At 45.6% G+C, this 13,341-nt stretch overlaps 1 protein-coding gene across 2 annotated transcripts in view; it reads left to right on the forward strand.

The window, feature by feature from the left end:
• The window catches only part of LOC147604616 (trihelix transcription factor GT-1-like), a 36,181-nt gene extending 23,261 nt beyond the window's left edge, over nt 1–12,920 (forward strand). The window contains exons 2-4 of one of the 2 annotated variants that reach the window (XM_086794608.1): nt 11,691–11,822; nt 11,952–12,179; nt 12,434–12,920. In XM_086794608.1, coding sequence (XP_086650734.1) covers nt 11,691–11,822; nt 11,952–12,179; nt 12,434–12,648 — 575 coding nt within the window. In that variant the 3' untranslated portion in view covers nt 12,649–12,920. Of the gene's footprint in view, nt 1–11,690; nt 11,823–11,951; nt 12,180–12,420 lie in introns of both variants that reach the window. The other variant, XM_086794609.1, reaches the window with a different exon arrangement.
• Nucleotides 12,921–13,341: the final 421 nt, after the last annotated feature.

Here is a 13,341-nt window from a genome sequence, read left to right on the forward strand (position 1 = left end):
TGTTCGAAGAGTTGCGGAAGCATAAACTTTTCGTCAATGCCAAGAAAAGTGAGTTTTTCCTTTCAGAGATTCATTATCTGGGACATATTGTATCCAAGGATGGAGTTACAATGGATCCTGCAAAGATAGAGACCATTCGGAATTGGCCCGAATTGCAAAACGTACATCAAGTACGTAGTTTTCTGGGATTATGTTCGTACTATAGGCGTTTCATAAGGCATTTCGCCATGATTGCCACTCCTCTACATGATCTCACGAAGAAGAAAACTGTTTTCAAATGGACTTCAAAGGAACAGGATGCTTTCTCGCAGCTCAAGCATGCGATCATATGTGGACCAGTATTGATTGTTCCTGACTTGCACAAGTCATTCGTGGTCGAATGTGATGCTTGTGGTGATTGCATAGGAGCTGTCCTAAATCAAGAAGGGCATGCAGTTGCATACGAGAGCCGTCGTTTGCATGATGCTGAGCTTCATATGGATATCTATGAGAAAGAGCTCTTGGCTGTAATTCACGCCTTAAAGATTTGGAAACATTATCTTCTTGGGGCTGAATTTGTAGTCAAGACAGATCATCAAAGCTTGAGATACTTTCTATCTCAAACTAAGCTTTCAGAGAAGCAGATGAGAATGGCAAATTTTCTTTCCATGTTTCATTTTCAGATTGTGCATACTCCAGGAAAGAAAAATGTAGTGGCCGATGCACTATCTAGGAGGCCTTATATTGCTGCAGTCTCAGTGGCCTCTCATGGAGATCTATCTGCTATGAGAGATTTGTATCATTTGGATGCTGATTTTTGCCATATTTGGACTGATTTGATGGCTGGTCATTCACATGCCTCTTATGTTATCCATGAGGGTTATCTCATGAAGGATAATTGCCTCTGTGTAGTGAAGGATTTGCGTCCTAAGGTTATGGACGAATATCACGCTCCACCATATGCTGGTCATAGAGGTATTATGCCTACTACTCGCATGATTCAGAGGTATTTCTTTTGGCCAAGCATGCGTAAAGACATTGAGGCTTATGTGCGTGCATGTATTACTTGCCAAAAGGTGAAATTTGACAGGCAAAAGTCTCCAGGTTTGCTTCAGCCATTGCCTATTCCCTCGCAACCTTGGGAAAGTATCACGATGGATTTTATTATGGATTTGCCTAGATCCCAGCATGGGAATGATGCTATTTGGACTATTGTGGACAGGTTTAGCAAGCAAGCTCATTTCTTGCCCGTCAAGAAAACCATCAAAGCTGATCATATGGTAAAGCTTTTTCTTGCTAATATTTTCAAGCATCATGGCATGCCTAAATCCATTGTTGGGGATAGAGATCCCAGGACTACTAGCCTATTTTGGAGGGCTTTGTTTGATAATATGGGTACTAAGCTTGAGTTTTCATCAGCTTATCATCCCCAAACGGATGGCCAAAGTGAAGCTGCAAATTCAGCTGTGTTGGATTTGTTGAAGTGTTATGTAGCAGATCAAAAGAGTGCATGGGAGAAGTATCTTCCACTTGTTGAGTTTGCCTACAACAATACAATCCATGCTTCCACAGGAAAGGCTCCGTTTGAGATTATTTATGGCAGAGTGGTCTTGCCACCCATCCTTCGTACAAAGGATGAGATTTTTGCAGCTGATGAATATGTTCGTGACTTGGATGTTGCCTTTAGTCAGGTGCGGACAGCCATTGCAAGATCTCAGGATAAGCATAAAAAGGCTGCTGACAAGCATAGAAGGGACATGGAAGTCAAAGAAGGTGATTGGGTATTGCTGAAATTTGAGAAGGCTAGGCTTCGGAAGAGGCCAGGACGAGAAGGATCATATCCTAAGCTTTCTCCTCGCTATTATGGACCCTTCAAGGTGATTCAAAAGATCAATGAAGTGTCCTACAGGCTTGCTTTACCTAGTCATTGGAAGATTCACAATGCTTTTCATGTGAGTCTATTTCGGAAGTATGTGGGGCCAGATCCTGATGAGCCTGTCACAGAAGATCCGCCAGAGATTGAAGAGCTTGAGAAGATCCTCCAGCCAGAACAGATTGTTTTTCACAAGGAGAGAAAGCTACCTGCAGGAAAGCTTTCCAGGAGATACCTTGTGAAGTTTAAAAATTATTTGCCTATTGATGCCAAATGGGTAAATGAGGATTATTTTGCAGATTATCCGCAATTGTTGCAGGCATATCTTGAGGCTTTTAAGTTGAGGTCAACTCTTTAGAAGCCCGGGGGGATGTCACCAATTGGCCGACCATTTGGTCCATTCCTACTTTTTGCGTCTCGTTCACTTGAGGCCAGGCCGGTGTCTCATGTGCAGAGGCCAGTATTTTGCTGACATGGACGGGAGCCAGACTGGTGCCACCCGTGTGTTAGCAAGATGGTGTCGTATGGACGGGAGCCAGATCAGTGCCACCCGTGTATGACCTGGACTGTGTTCGATCCATGGGACTGTCACGCCATGGAAGAGCCAGTATTCGTGCCGTGTTTTACCTATGGGACTGTCACACCTAGGGAAACTCGTGCCTGGAACTGTGTCTTACCTATGGGACTGTCACTCCATAGGAAGACCAGGATTTTATGTTTTTATGTCGTGCCAGTTTTGTGCCGACAGATATTTTGTACATGTTCCATGAACGGGAGATATGTCCATGTTACTATTTGCACATGCACACATATTTGTATGCTTGAAACTGTTTGCGCATGACATGTATTCGTGTGTTTGCCTGCTTGACGTGTTACTTACTGAGCGGGGACGCCTGCCAGTGAGTCGTGAAGTCTGCTCTGTATTCTGACGAGTTTCAGTGCATGTGAACAGGTGGTAAGTATATGGTACATGTTGTTTAATGTTATTAAATTCTAACCCTTTGATTTATAAGGTTAGGGGTTCACACTTATTTAAAAGTGGGCACCCCCTTTGGGCACCCACTTTGGGGCCAAGGTGGGGAGCCTCACTTTTAAGTGAGTGTGGGGGTGGGCATGGTCACCAACCCCCACTCATCCCCCACATGCATGCGTGGGTAGCTCTAAGGTTAACTTCACTTGAATTTTAATTAAAAGAAATCTCTCTCTCAAGCGTGGGGACCCATCGCTTCCTTCAGGCGTTTATTTCACCAACCTGGGCTTCCTCTCTTGGAGGCGATTGTGGACTGGCTGCAGCCAAGCATGCTCTCAGGCGGCTGCTGCTGAATCCATATGTGCTTCTGCCCCTCTACAGGCGACTGAACATTGCTGTGGGTGGCTGCGTTGAAAACTGCAGAGGACTGATTATGCTGCTACTGCCTGCGCCAAACACTCTACAGGCGGTTGACCCTACTGCTGGCAGCGCCTGACTTCTTTACAGGCGACCCTCTACTGCAGGCTACGCTGCTGCTCTTCACAGGCGGCTGACCATCTCTGCTGGCGACTGCACCATAGGCTGTCGGCTGCCTGTATGTTTTATCTCTAGCAAGGCTACGTTGCCTCTCAGGCTGCAGGTGACTGTATGCCTCCATCTCCTCCATCAGGCTGCCTTTCCTCCACTGCAGTCAGCAAGGCAATTCTCTCCTAAGGCGGCTACTCCAACTTCTTTTTGGGCAAGAGGTTGTGTCTTCTTTCATAGGCGGTTGCTCCCTCTTCCTCAGGAGGCTATATCTTTCTACAGGCCACTACTCCCCTCGACGTGCTGTTGCATCTTGGTGTTCGTCGCTAGTAACTGCACACATGAGTATTGGTTTTCCTATCAACCATCCACAAGTAAGTGATTTTCAGATTTGAGTAAAGTATTATATGTTTAAATCTGGTAAAAGATTCGTCCCGCTCGGCCTACACCCGTTCGGTGCCGGGTTGTCCAAGCTATATGGGCGAACCTCGGTCCAAAGGTGCTGAGATCGGGAGAGCCAGGCGTTAGTACGAGAGCGCTTGTCTGTGCGTGGTCTCGGAACACCAGTGTGGTGCTCTCCGCGGAGTCCAGTGAAAGCACAGGACCGTAGCGATTGGACCACACCAGTGGTCGATCTGCTTCGAGCTTCTACATCGAAATTCGAGCTATTTGTTTGGTACTGTTTTCATATGTACATGGACATTATCTGGTTCTCAGAACCCATGGAGCATTGTATTCATTAAATACTCCCAATAAATATATCATATATTGAGGGGGGGGTCGGCCCGTTCCGGCCCCAGTGCTGGTGTCCATTTTCCATTTCATTTCATTTAAATTTCAAGTTGTTTTAAGTTGTCCATTTCATATTTGTGGTTTTAAAGTTGTGCTATTAAGCGTGTGGATGTCCAACGGAGTCTTTCCCACTTGACGGGATCGGTTTCAGTCCGTCTGTGGGTGAAATGCACTGGAAAAATTCAATTTAGTACCAAAGTTATCAAACAATGCCCTCCAAAAATGATTGGTAAACTTGGCATCTCGGTCTGACAGTATGGTCCTAGGAATCCCGCCAATCGGGTACCAATTTTGAATGAACAAGTGGGCAACATCCTCGGGCGGTCACATTGGCCCTACAAGGAATAAGCATAACAAATTTGCTAAATCTATCAACAATAGTTAAGCACTGAGTATTACGCTTACTCGGACTGGGAGGCAGATTCGTGACAAAGTACATTGAAATATCTTGGAAAAGTCCCTCAAGAATTGGCAAGGAGTGTAATAATTCTATCTTCTTTCCACGAGGAGCTTTCACCTTTTGATAAATATCATAGCGTTGTACATATGAAAACACATCTCGCCTCATCTTTGGTCAATAATATTGCTGTTCCAATTTCTCCAGAGACCACCAATAATGGCGTCAAGGGCGTCATGGAGAAGAGCTACCTTGAACGACTTCATGACACATAGTTGGCCTTTGTAGAAAAGCCAACCATCGTGTATCAAAAAGTGGCATGGTCCTATGGCATCCAATGCCTGTTCCACTGTGTACCGAATTTCTCGGAATCCGCGTACATGTGCTTCATGTCGTCTAGTCCCGTACCAACAAGGTCGAGTCTAGTGGTCTGAATCGAAGTCACTTGTCCCTTCTTGCTCAATGCATCAGCCACTGGATTGGTCTTTCCTGGAAGGTACTCAATCATACCACCGAATTGTTGGAATATCTGGTTCCAGCGGTGTTGTCGGTCACTCCACTGTGTACTTGGCATTGTTTGAATCCAGCGCAATGCCTGAAGGTCAATGCGAACCTCAAAGTCACGGCCATAAAGAAAATGTTTCCAATGTTTCAAGGCTTGTATAACTGCAAGGAGTTCACGATCGTAGACTAAGTAATTTTTCTCTGCGGGCAGTAACTTACGAGACATGTAAACTACTTGATGACCATTCTGTTGTAACACACTACCAATTGCGATGTTACTCGCATTGGTGATCACTTGAAATGGATCGTCCCATGAGGCAAGTGCTAAACAAGGCGCTTCTGATAAAGCCATCTTGAGGTTCTTGAATGCCTCCAGTGCTCGTGGAGTCATTCGAATCCGTTGCCTTCTTGTCTTGACACCCTTTAGCAGATCGGTGAGATCCCCCGAGAGGTCAGAAAATTTGTCTATGTGGGTGGAGTATGCCTGGCATATATCCACAAAGGATCTGATGTCATAAACTGTCTGAGGTACTTCCCAATTGACAATCTCGGCCACCTTAGCCGGATCAAGTCGAATGTCTTCTGCACTAATTATGTATCCTAGGTAATGCACCTGGAACAAATAAAATTTTGGCTTCTTCTCATTGACGTAGAGCTCGTTGTTTTCCAGCAACTTAAGGACTTTCTCCACATCAATGTCATGGTGCTCAACCATAGTAGCTGAAAATACTAGTATATCGTCCAGAAATATGAATACATCCCGGAAAACACGCATCATCATGCAGTTGAATGTAGCTGGGGCATTGTCAAGCCAAACAGCATGACCACAAATTCATAGTGGGCCCGTTCCGTACGGAAGGCTGTCTTGGGGATGTCCCCCTCCACAATCCGCACCTGGTGGTACCCACTCTTTAAATCGAGTTTCGAGAATACCTTAGCTCCATTCAGCCTCTCAAGAATATAATCTATTCGAGGCATTGGGAATCTGCTCATGATAGTCAGCTTATTGAGTGCACGATAATCGACACACAACCGAGAAGACCCATCTTTCTTCTTGACAAACAAGATTGGTGCTGCAAATGGCGACACGCTGGGGCAGATGAAGCCAGATTGCAACAATTCTTGGAGTTGGCGGTCCAACTTTGATTCCATTGTCTTGGAAAGGCGATACGAAAACTTGCTCGGGGGTTTCGAGCTTGGGAGGAGGTCAATCTTGTGGTCCTCCGATCTGGACGGGGGGAGCTGGGGAGGGAGGTTGTCCCGAAGAAAAATCTTCTGGAACTTTTCATGGAGAGCCAAATACTTCTCGGGAGCACTGGCCACCGTCTGGGCTGTCTAGATGTATGTCATTGCACAATGTGCGCCTTTCCTGAGTGCTGGCTTAGCCTGTAAGTGGCTTAGAGGCGGAAAGTTTGGAATTCCTGGCTCACACTTAATGGTCACCGGAGCGTTTGACACATTGCGAGTAATGTGGAACGTGTGCTTGTCCCACTTGAAATCAGGAAGAAACTTGTGAAACCACTGAATGTCCAAAATTATGTCTGCTTCTACAAGAGGGGCAACCATAAAATCATGCACAAATCTATGCCCTGAATAACCAATTTAGCACCTAGAGCTTCATACTTGACACTCGTTGTCATGCCTGTGCTAAAATCCTCAACTTGTTTGTCCACCAAAATCAGGACGAAATGGGCACGCCGAGCGGCCTGTTCCGTGACCACGTTCTTTGTGCTGCCGCTGTCAAACAAGACAACGACTCTCTGGCCACCTATGTAGCCAAAGGTCTTGAGCAATTCGTTGCGCTCATACTCCTGGTCATGGGCGCCCTTCTGCTTATCTTCGAGCTCCCGGCTAATGATTGCTCCAACTGAAGCATTGGGATTTGAAGAACTAGGGGCAGCCACTAGGGTCTGTGTGGGAGCTGGGCTCACCATGGAAGCTGTGGGGATTGCGGTGACGGTCTTTGGAGCGGTAGTCTTCTTAGGACACTCCTGAGAAGTATGTCCGTTTGTATGACAAAAGAAACACCTACCCTCCTTGTACTGAGAAATCTCCTCAGCACTCAACTTGCCACCTGTCTTGCCTGTCTCCGCTTTCTGGTCTGGAGTAAGCTTGGATGCAGTGTTTGAGTTCTTGGAGCCAGAGGCTCCCATGCTCTGTCTTGGGGAAGACCCCGTCTTGATCTGGCCCTTTCCCCCCGAGGCTGTAGCCTTGGGAGTAGCCGGCTGGGAAGTCTTGGGCTTGCCACCATTATGTTTCATTTCTACACTCTGCGTAAGTGAGAGTGCGTCTTCGAAGGTGGCTGGCCTAAACGTACGCACCTCCCACTACAAAAATTGCCCTTTCTTGTTCGAATCAGATAAGCCTAATTGCAAACATAAAGTCGAAATTCTATTGGCAAAGTGAAGGACTGGTTGCGCGTTTTGACGCGCTCCCCTGAACTCGTCTTCGAGTCGCTCAAGGTAGTGGGGCGGTAGAAACCGCTACTTAAGGTCGCGGACAAACTCGTCCCACACATAAGCTGCCATGCCTAATCTGGTGTGGGCATGAGTCCAATGGGTCCACCAAGGAATGGCCTCACCTTCCAAGTGCCAATTGGCTAAGATCACTCTGTCAGTATCTGTCTTTCTAACTGCGGCAAAGTAAGCTTCAAACCGATGCAACCATGAATAAAGAGTTGTGGGGTCGAGTTTACCATTATACTTACTGAAGTTCATTTTCTCGGCAAAATGATTCGAGGGCACCGTTGGTGTCAATCTGGCGTCCAAAGCAGCAAGGTAATGCTCATGTTCCACGCGTCACATGGCTTCTTCTTCACGTTGTCAGATCTCCAATGCACGCATCTGCAACTCAAGCAAAGAGGTCGGTTGCGGTCGTGACCAAGGGAGAGGGTCCCTGTGTAGAGGATCTGGAATCTGGGATATAGAAGGAGAGGGAGGAGGAGATGGAAAATGCGGCGTTGGAGAATGGTACGCTCTTCCAGAGCCAAGATCTGCGCCTTCTGCTCTTCCAACTTGGTCGTCTGGTCTGCGATTGCTCGCATCATATGCTGGAACATCTCTGTAACACTCAAGCCTATTGCCCTAGCTGGGTTGCCTGGTGCACTTTGGTCCCAAGGTTCTTGGTCTCTTGTCGTCGTCGAAGCTCGCCATAGCAGGAAAACGCACTTCCTTTCCGGAGCGCAATCTGACCATCCAGTGTGTGTGGGAGACTTCCGGAGATTGAAAACCAACCGTCCCTCGAGGGACAGGAGTCACTCCGAAAGGGGTAGTCCACCAAAGTTTGAAAACCAACCACATGAGCGAGAAAAAATTCCGGTTTCTTTGCTGAATCTTTACACTTGAAGTAGGCTCAGATACCACTGTAACATGCGGAAGCTTCGGGGAACATCGGTAACTTCAATGCTGAATCTTTACACTTTGCCGAATCTTTACACTTGAAGTAGGCTCTGATACCACTGTAACATGCGGAAGCTTCGGGGAACATCGGTAACTTCAATGCTCAGAAATCAGCACACTTGTCGCAATGAAATTAACGCACAAAACTGAATATAGATGTGTAGAAAAATAGAGAGAGAGAGAGGGAGAAGAGGACACAGTATTGGGTCCCGAATACCCTTTGTAGGGCCCCCACCACGAATGGTGTATTTGCTTTTATTAGAATGATGTGAAATACTGAAAATAAAAGACTGACTGAACCTTCTTGGCTGAGATGAATCTCTACCCTTGACCTTCAATCATAAACCCCTTCTACGTTAGCTTGATCTAGGCTGTCCTGGCCCTTGCTTGAGCTTCAGCACTTGGCAAAAGATGAGATGAATGAACTGAACTGCGGCATGGGTATTTATACCCCTCTAGACAGCCAGTCGGCTGGTTAACAGCAGTCGGCTGTCTCAAATCTGTCCCACGACTGAATAAATACATTCAAAAGTATAATAAATGCTACGCAATACTCCACACTAGGCTGGGCACTTATGCGCAAGATCAAATGGCTGCTGGGCTCTTAGGCGCATGGAAAAAGGGGCTGGGCACTGTGCGCCTGCTGTACTGGAGGCTGGGCAGCCTGTATGGGCTGCCCCACACTTGCCCTACAACCCTCCTAGGGCTGGATAACCAGTCGGCTACCCATGCCAAGCCCCTAGGGCTGTCTGTAGCCCTCCCATGACCTACCCATGGCTGGTGGGTACAGGCAGGGCCTTCTTGGCCCTTATGGGGATTGTCTTAAGCTTTCCCCATGCCCACAAGAGTTCCTGGGGTAGCCCTATGGGCTGGCCCCTTTTCCTAAATGCAAACCCTAACTGTCTACACACAGTGTTTTGGCATCCGGTATCATACCAGATACACAGAGTCACTGACATCATTCCAGAGGGAGACTCATAGCGCGGACTTGCACTGTTTCATGTGCAGGACAATGCACACCCGACCTTGGACTCATATGCAGGACAATGCACACCTGACCTCGGACGACTGGGATGGGACCTTGGCTGACTCGTCCTGGACTGGCCTCACATGGGACCAGTTTACCATCCTAGGTCCTGCACCTTCTGTACAGATATGTCTACGCGGCATCCAAGTGTGGGATGCACGTGACAATTGGTCACCAACCTGATGCTCTCATACCAATGTTACATGCACTGCGGTTGATCGTGGTCATAGTTGTCAGGTACGATACGGTATGGTTCGTACATTACGATACCATATGGGAAAATACGGTATGATATATTTTTTTTTCTTATCGTATGATAAAATACGGTGCTTTAAAAAAATACTTATAAACTTAGGTATTTCCAATTTGAGATATGGAGTATTTTAAAAAGGAGGAAAGCATCGGAGTACAAAGGAAGCTCAAACAGCCATAGACAAGCAAAAACAAGACCATTGCCTACCAAAAAAAGTATTTTGTTTGAAAAAAAAAATGCAATTTTTTTTTCTGGAAAAAACTGCACGAGTCCGTATGGTATGCTGTCCTACGCCGTACTGAAACAACTATGATCGTGGTAAAGCACAACAGGGCCTTCTTTATGCCTTAATGTGGTAAGATCTTTAGCATCCAATTCACAGAGTAGAGAGAGAGAGAGAGAAGAGAATAGAAGTGAAGTAGACGACACAGTATTGGTTCCCAATTACCCATTGAAGGGCCCTCCTGCAAGCAAGAGTATTTGCTTATATTAATTCTTTGGAGAATGTTGTACAATGCTTGAGAACAAGTAATATGACTGCCCAACGCAAGGACGAGGAAGACCGTACGTCGGCTGAGTATTCACCAATCCGAGGCACTATAGAAGACTCTTCGAGCCACTTATGCAAGTCTAGATAGCTATAGGACTGCACATATGCTGGCTGAATGCTGAAGAGGAGCTTCACTGAGAGCCTAGAGATCATAGGATGACTATCTGATGCTTGAGCTGAAGACTGAATGATTTGACAATGATTTATGTGCCTGCTTTTATATGGCCTCAGGTTGCTGGTCGGTCTGTTCATACCTTGTCGGCATGTTTATTATGGACAAAAATGCTGTTTTAAACAGCATTAAATGCTGCGCTTTGCTGTCCCAAGCCTGGCTGATTCACAGCCCTCTGCCATGCTGGCCGACTGATGCTCTAGGGTACCTAGTGCTGGCCAACTACAGATGGGGTACCTACAGGCTGCCGACTGGCTACCTTTGGTCCCCTATGGCCTGTTTATTGCCTCTTGTGGGCTGGCCATAGGCAAACCTAATGCATCTATATGCTTGCTAATGCATGACCTAGACTATGGCTGACTTCTACATGATTTATCAGATGAATTCTCCAAGTGGGTTAAGAGGATTGACTCTCGACCGACCTCTATTTGACCTACGTAGCTCGTGCCTAACTGTCCTTGGATTGAGGGCTCACAATGGGGTCATGGCAAACGACAAATATTCCTATAAAAAGGTAGAACTTTTGTACAATTGTTGCACTGATGATAGCAGTGTCACTATGTACCCTAGTGCAAGGTGCACGTGACGCACACGCACATGCGCGCGCGCGCGCACGCACACACACACACACACACACACACACGTGTGCAGCAACCCGAAAAGCCTCTTTCACACGATTGAAAATGCTTCTAGGGTTTCACCGTGTAAATCCCTTGTGTAGAACGCCTTTTCATGAGAGAAGAACATGTCCTCCCCCCCCCCCCCCCCTCCCCCGCCCCTGCGCGGCTGGCGCGTGCCATGCCTCCCCCCCCCCTCTCTCTCTCTCTCTCGGATGCCGGTAGTATCATCTTTATTTTTCATTTTCTGGTTTTTTTTTAATCCAGACATTGTATCAGATCCACCATGATGTAACTTTTTGGTCTCATAGGTCATTATGGCCTTTTGAAGACGTTAATATAACATTTCATTTCATTTCTCTCTCTCTCTTGCGCGCATGCAGGCACACATGTGAGAGCGCACATGCACTCTCATTTTAGGAGACAGACAGGAAGCTTTGCATCAAACTTAAGCTCTTGACTTTCTTTTTCTCCAGATTCCACATATTTTTTTAAATGTTGGCGATTATGTCTGATCCTCCCATTGTTTGTTATAAATGCCAGAGTTGCAGATGGCATGCATTTTCTATTCTGCACCAGAACAACTGATGTAGTTGCTGTTTTTTTCCTGGAATTAATGCTGATATTTTACAGGACCTTGCAAATCTGCTCTGAATCTTGAGCGCAGGCTGGATCAGGAAGGGCACTCTTTGGCCCTGCCATCAGCTGATACTGTTGTTGAGAATGGAATACAACCCTGGGCTTGGAGAGATCCCATGGCAAATGGTACATCCTTAAACCAACTGAAGTTTTACTTAAGCATTTCTGACAGAAGTCTCTATTATCCAGCCTTTGGTGACAGTGCTATTGCAGGTACTCAACCAATCTTTTGTGCTTAACCAATTTTTATTGCAGGTGAAGATGAGCACCTACCTCATGAGGGGAAAGTGATAATTGTCAAATATGGTGATACCATTAGGAAGATTGGTGTCGATGGGACATCCGAAGCTATCAAAGAAGCAATCAAGTGTGCTTTTGGACTACGTACAAAGCGGGCATTTTGGTTGGAGGATGACTATGGAGTTGTGCGTAGCCTCGATCGTGCAATGCCAGTGGGGTCCTATATCCTGCATTTGGATGAAGGTAAATATATAAACAAGAGAAGTTGGAGAGAGAGAGAGAGAGAGAGAGAGAGAGAGAGAGAGAGAGAGAGGGGGGGGGGGGAGGAGCTATTAAACTTCTTGAAGCAGTTTCTCAACAAAAAATACGTTCGAACTTCACTTAGACCTTCCATGCCCTAGGCCAAAAAAGAAAATCTTTGATTGCAATGGCATTACATTCGGATATTCATTACATTAAGATATTTGGCTTCTTTGTAAGGAAGTTTTGATACACAGGTTTGACAATCAAGGTGTGCTTACATGATGAAAGTGGGCGCCTGATGGATGCCACCGAGGAGAAGACATTCTACACAGAAGCTGATTTTAATGAATTTCTAAGACGGAGACGGTGGCTCGGTCTACGGGATGTTGATGGCTTTCGGGATATTGATTTATTGGATGAGCTTCACCCTATGCATGTCTATCAAAGATCCCTGTTACTTCATGACTAAATTTGCCCTCAAGATGCGTCCGCAATACCTCTTTATGCTTTCTCATGCAGAGACAAACCGCTTGTAACTCAAAATGGGATCTTTTGTAACACACTTTTATTTCTTTGCCAAGTTTCTTTATGGAAATTGGAGCTTCTGTACTTAGCAATACCTACTAATGCTGCAGAATTTTCAACTTAATATTGGAGCAGGCATTTGGTGACTTGACATGCCTAATATACATTGTGTGCACGAGGATACAAGGTATTCAGCATGTTGTTTTGATTGCAAAATGTGACTTGTGTTGAGCATGCAGAGGATGTGTGTTCTTTAATAAATCAAAGTTTGTTTACAGATGATGTGTGTTCTTTAAAGAAAATCACTTGATTCAAAATGATAATCCATCATTCAAATTGTGAAAGTTTGCAAATTCTTGGCAAGTGTCAATATATATTGTTGCATTGACATCAAAACTCACTTACCAGCATTGTTCATAGAGATTGAAATACTAGAAAGATATGGGCTATATGTCCTACCTTATAACGTGAACTAGATCATGATAGTGATCAACTTATCAATTGCTTTAAGATTTGTTTAATGATGGAACATGGCTTAAAACATAACATTTATAAGTCTTCAACATAAAATCTTCAGAGTCTTTAATCATTTGTATGACAACCAACAATTTGGTTTAGGTGATTCTTACATGATGTT

The sequence above is a fragment of the Cibotium barometz genome, chromosome 61, assembly GCF_041138505.1.
Source record: "Cibotium barometz isolate CiBa-2024 chromosome 61, ASM4113850v1, whole genome shotgun sequence".
NCBI lineage: Eukaryota > Viridiplantae > Streptophyta > Polypodiopsida > Cyatheales > Cibotiaceae > Cibotium > Cibotium barometz.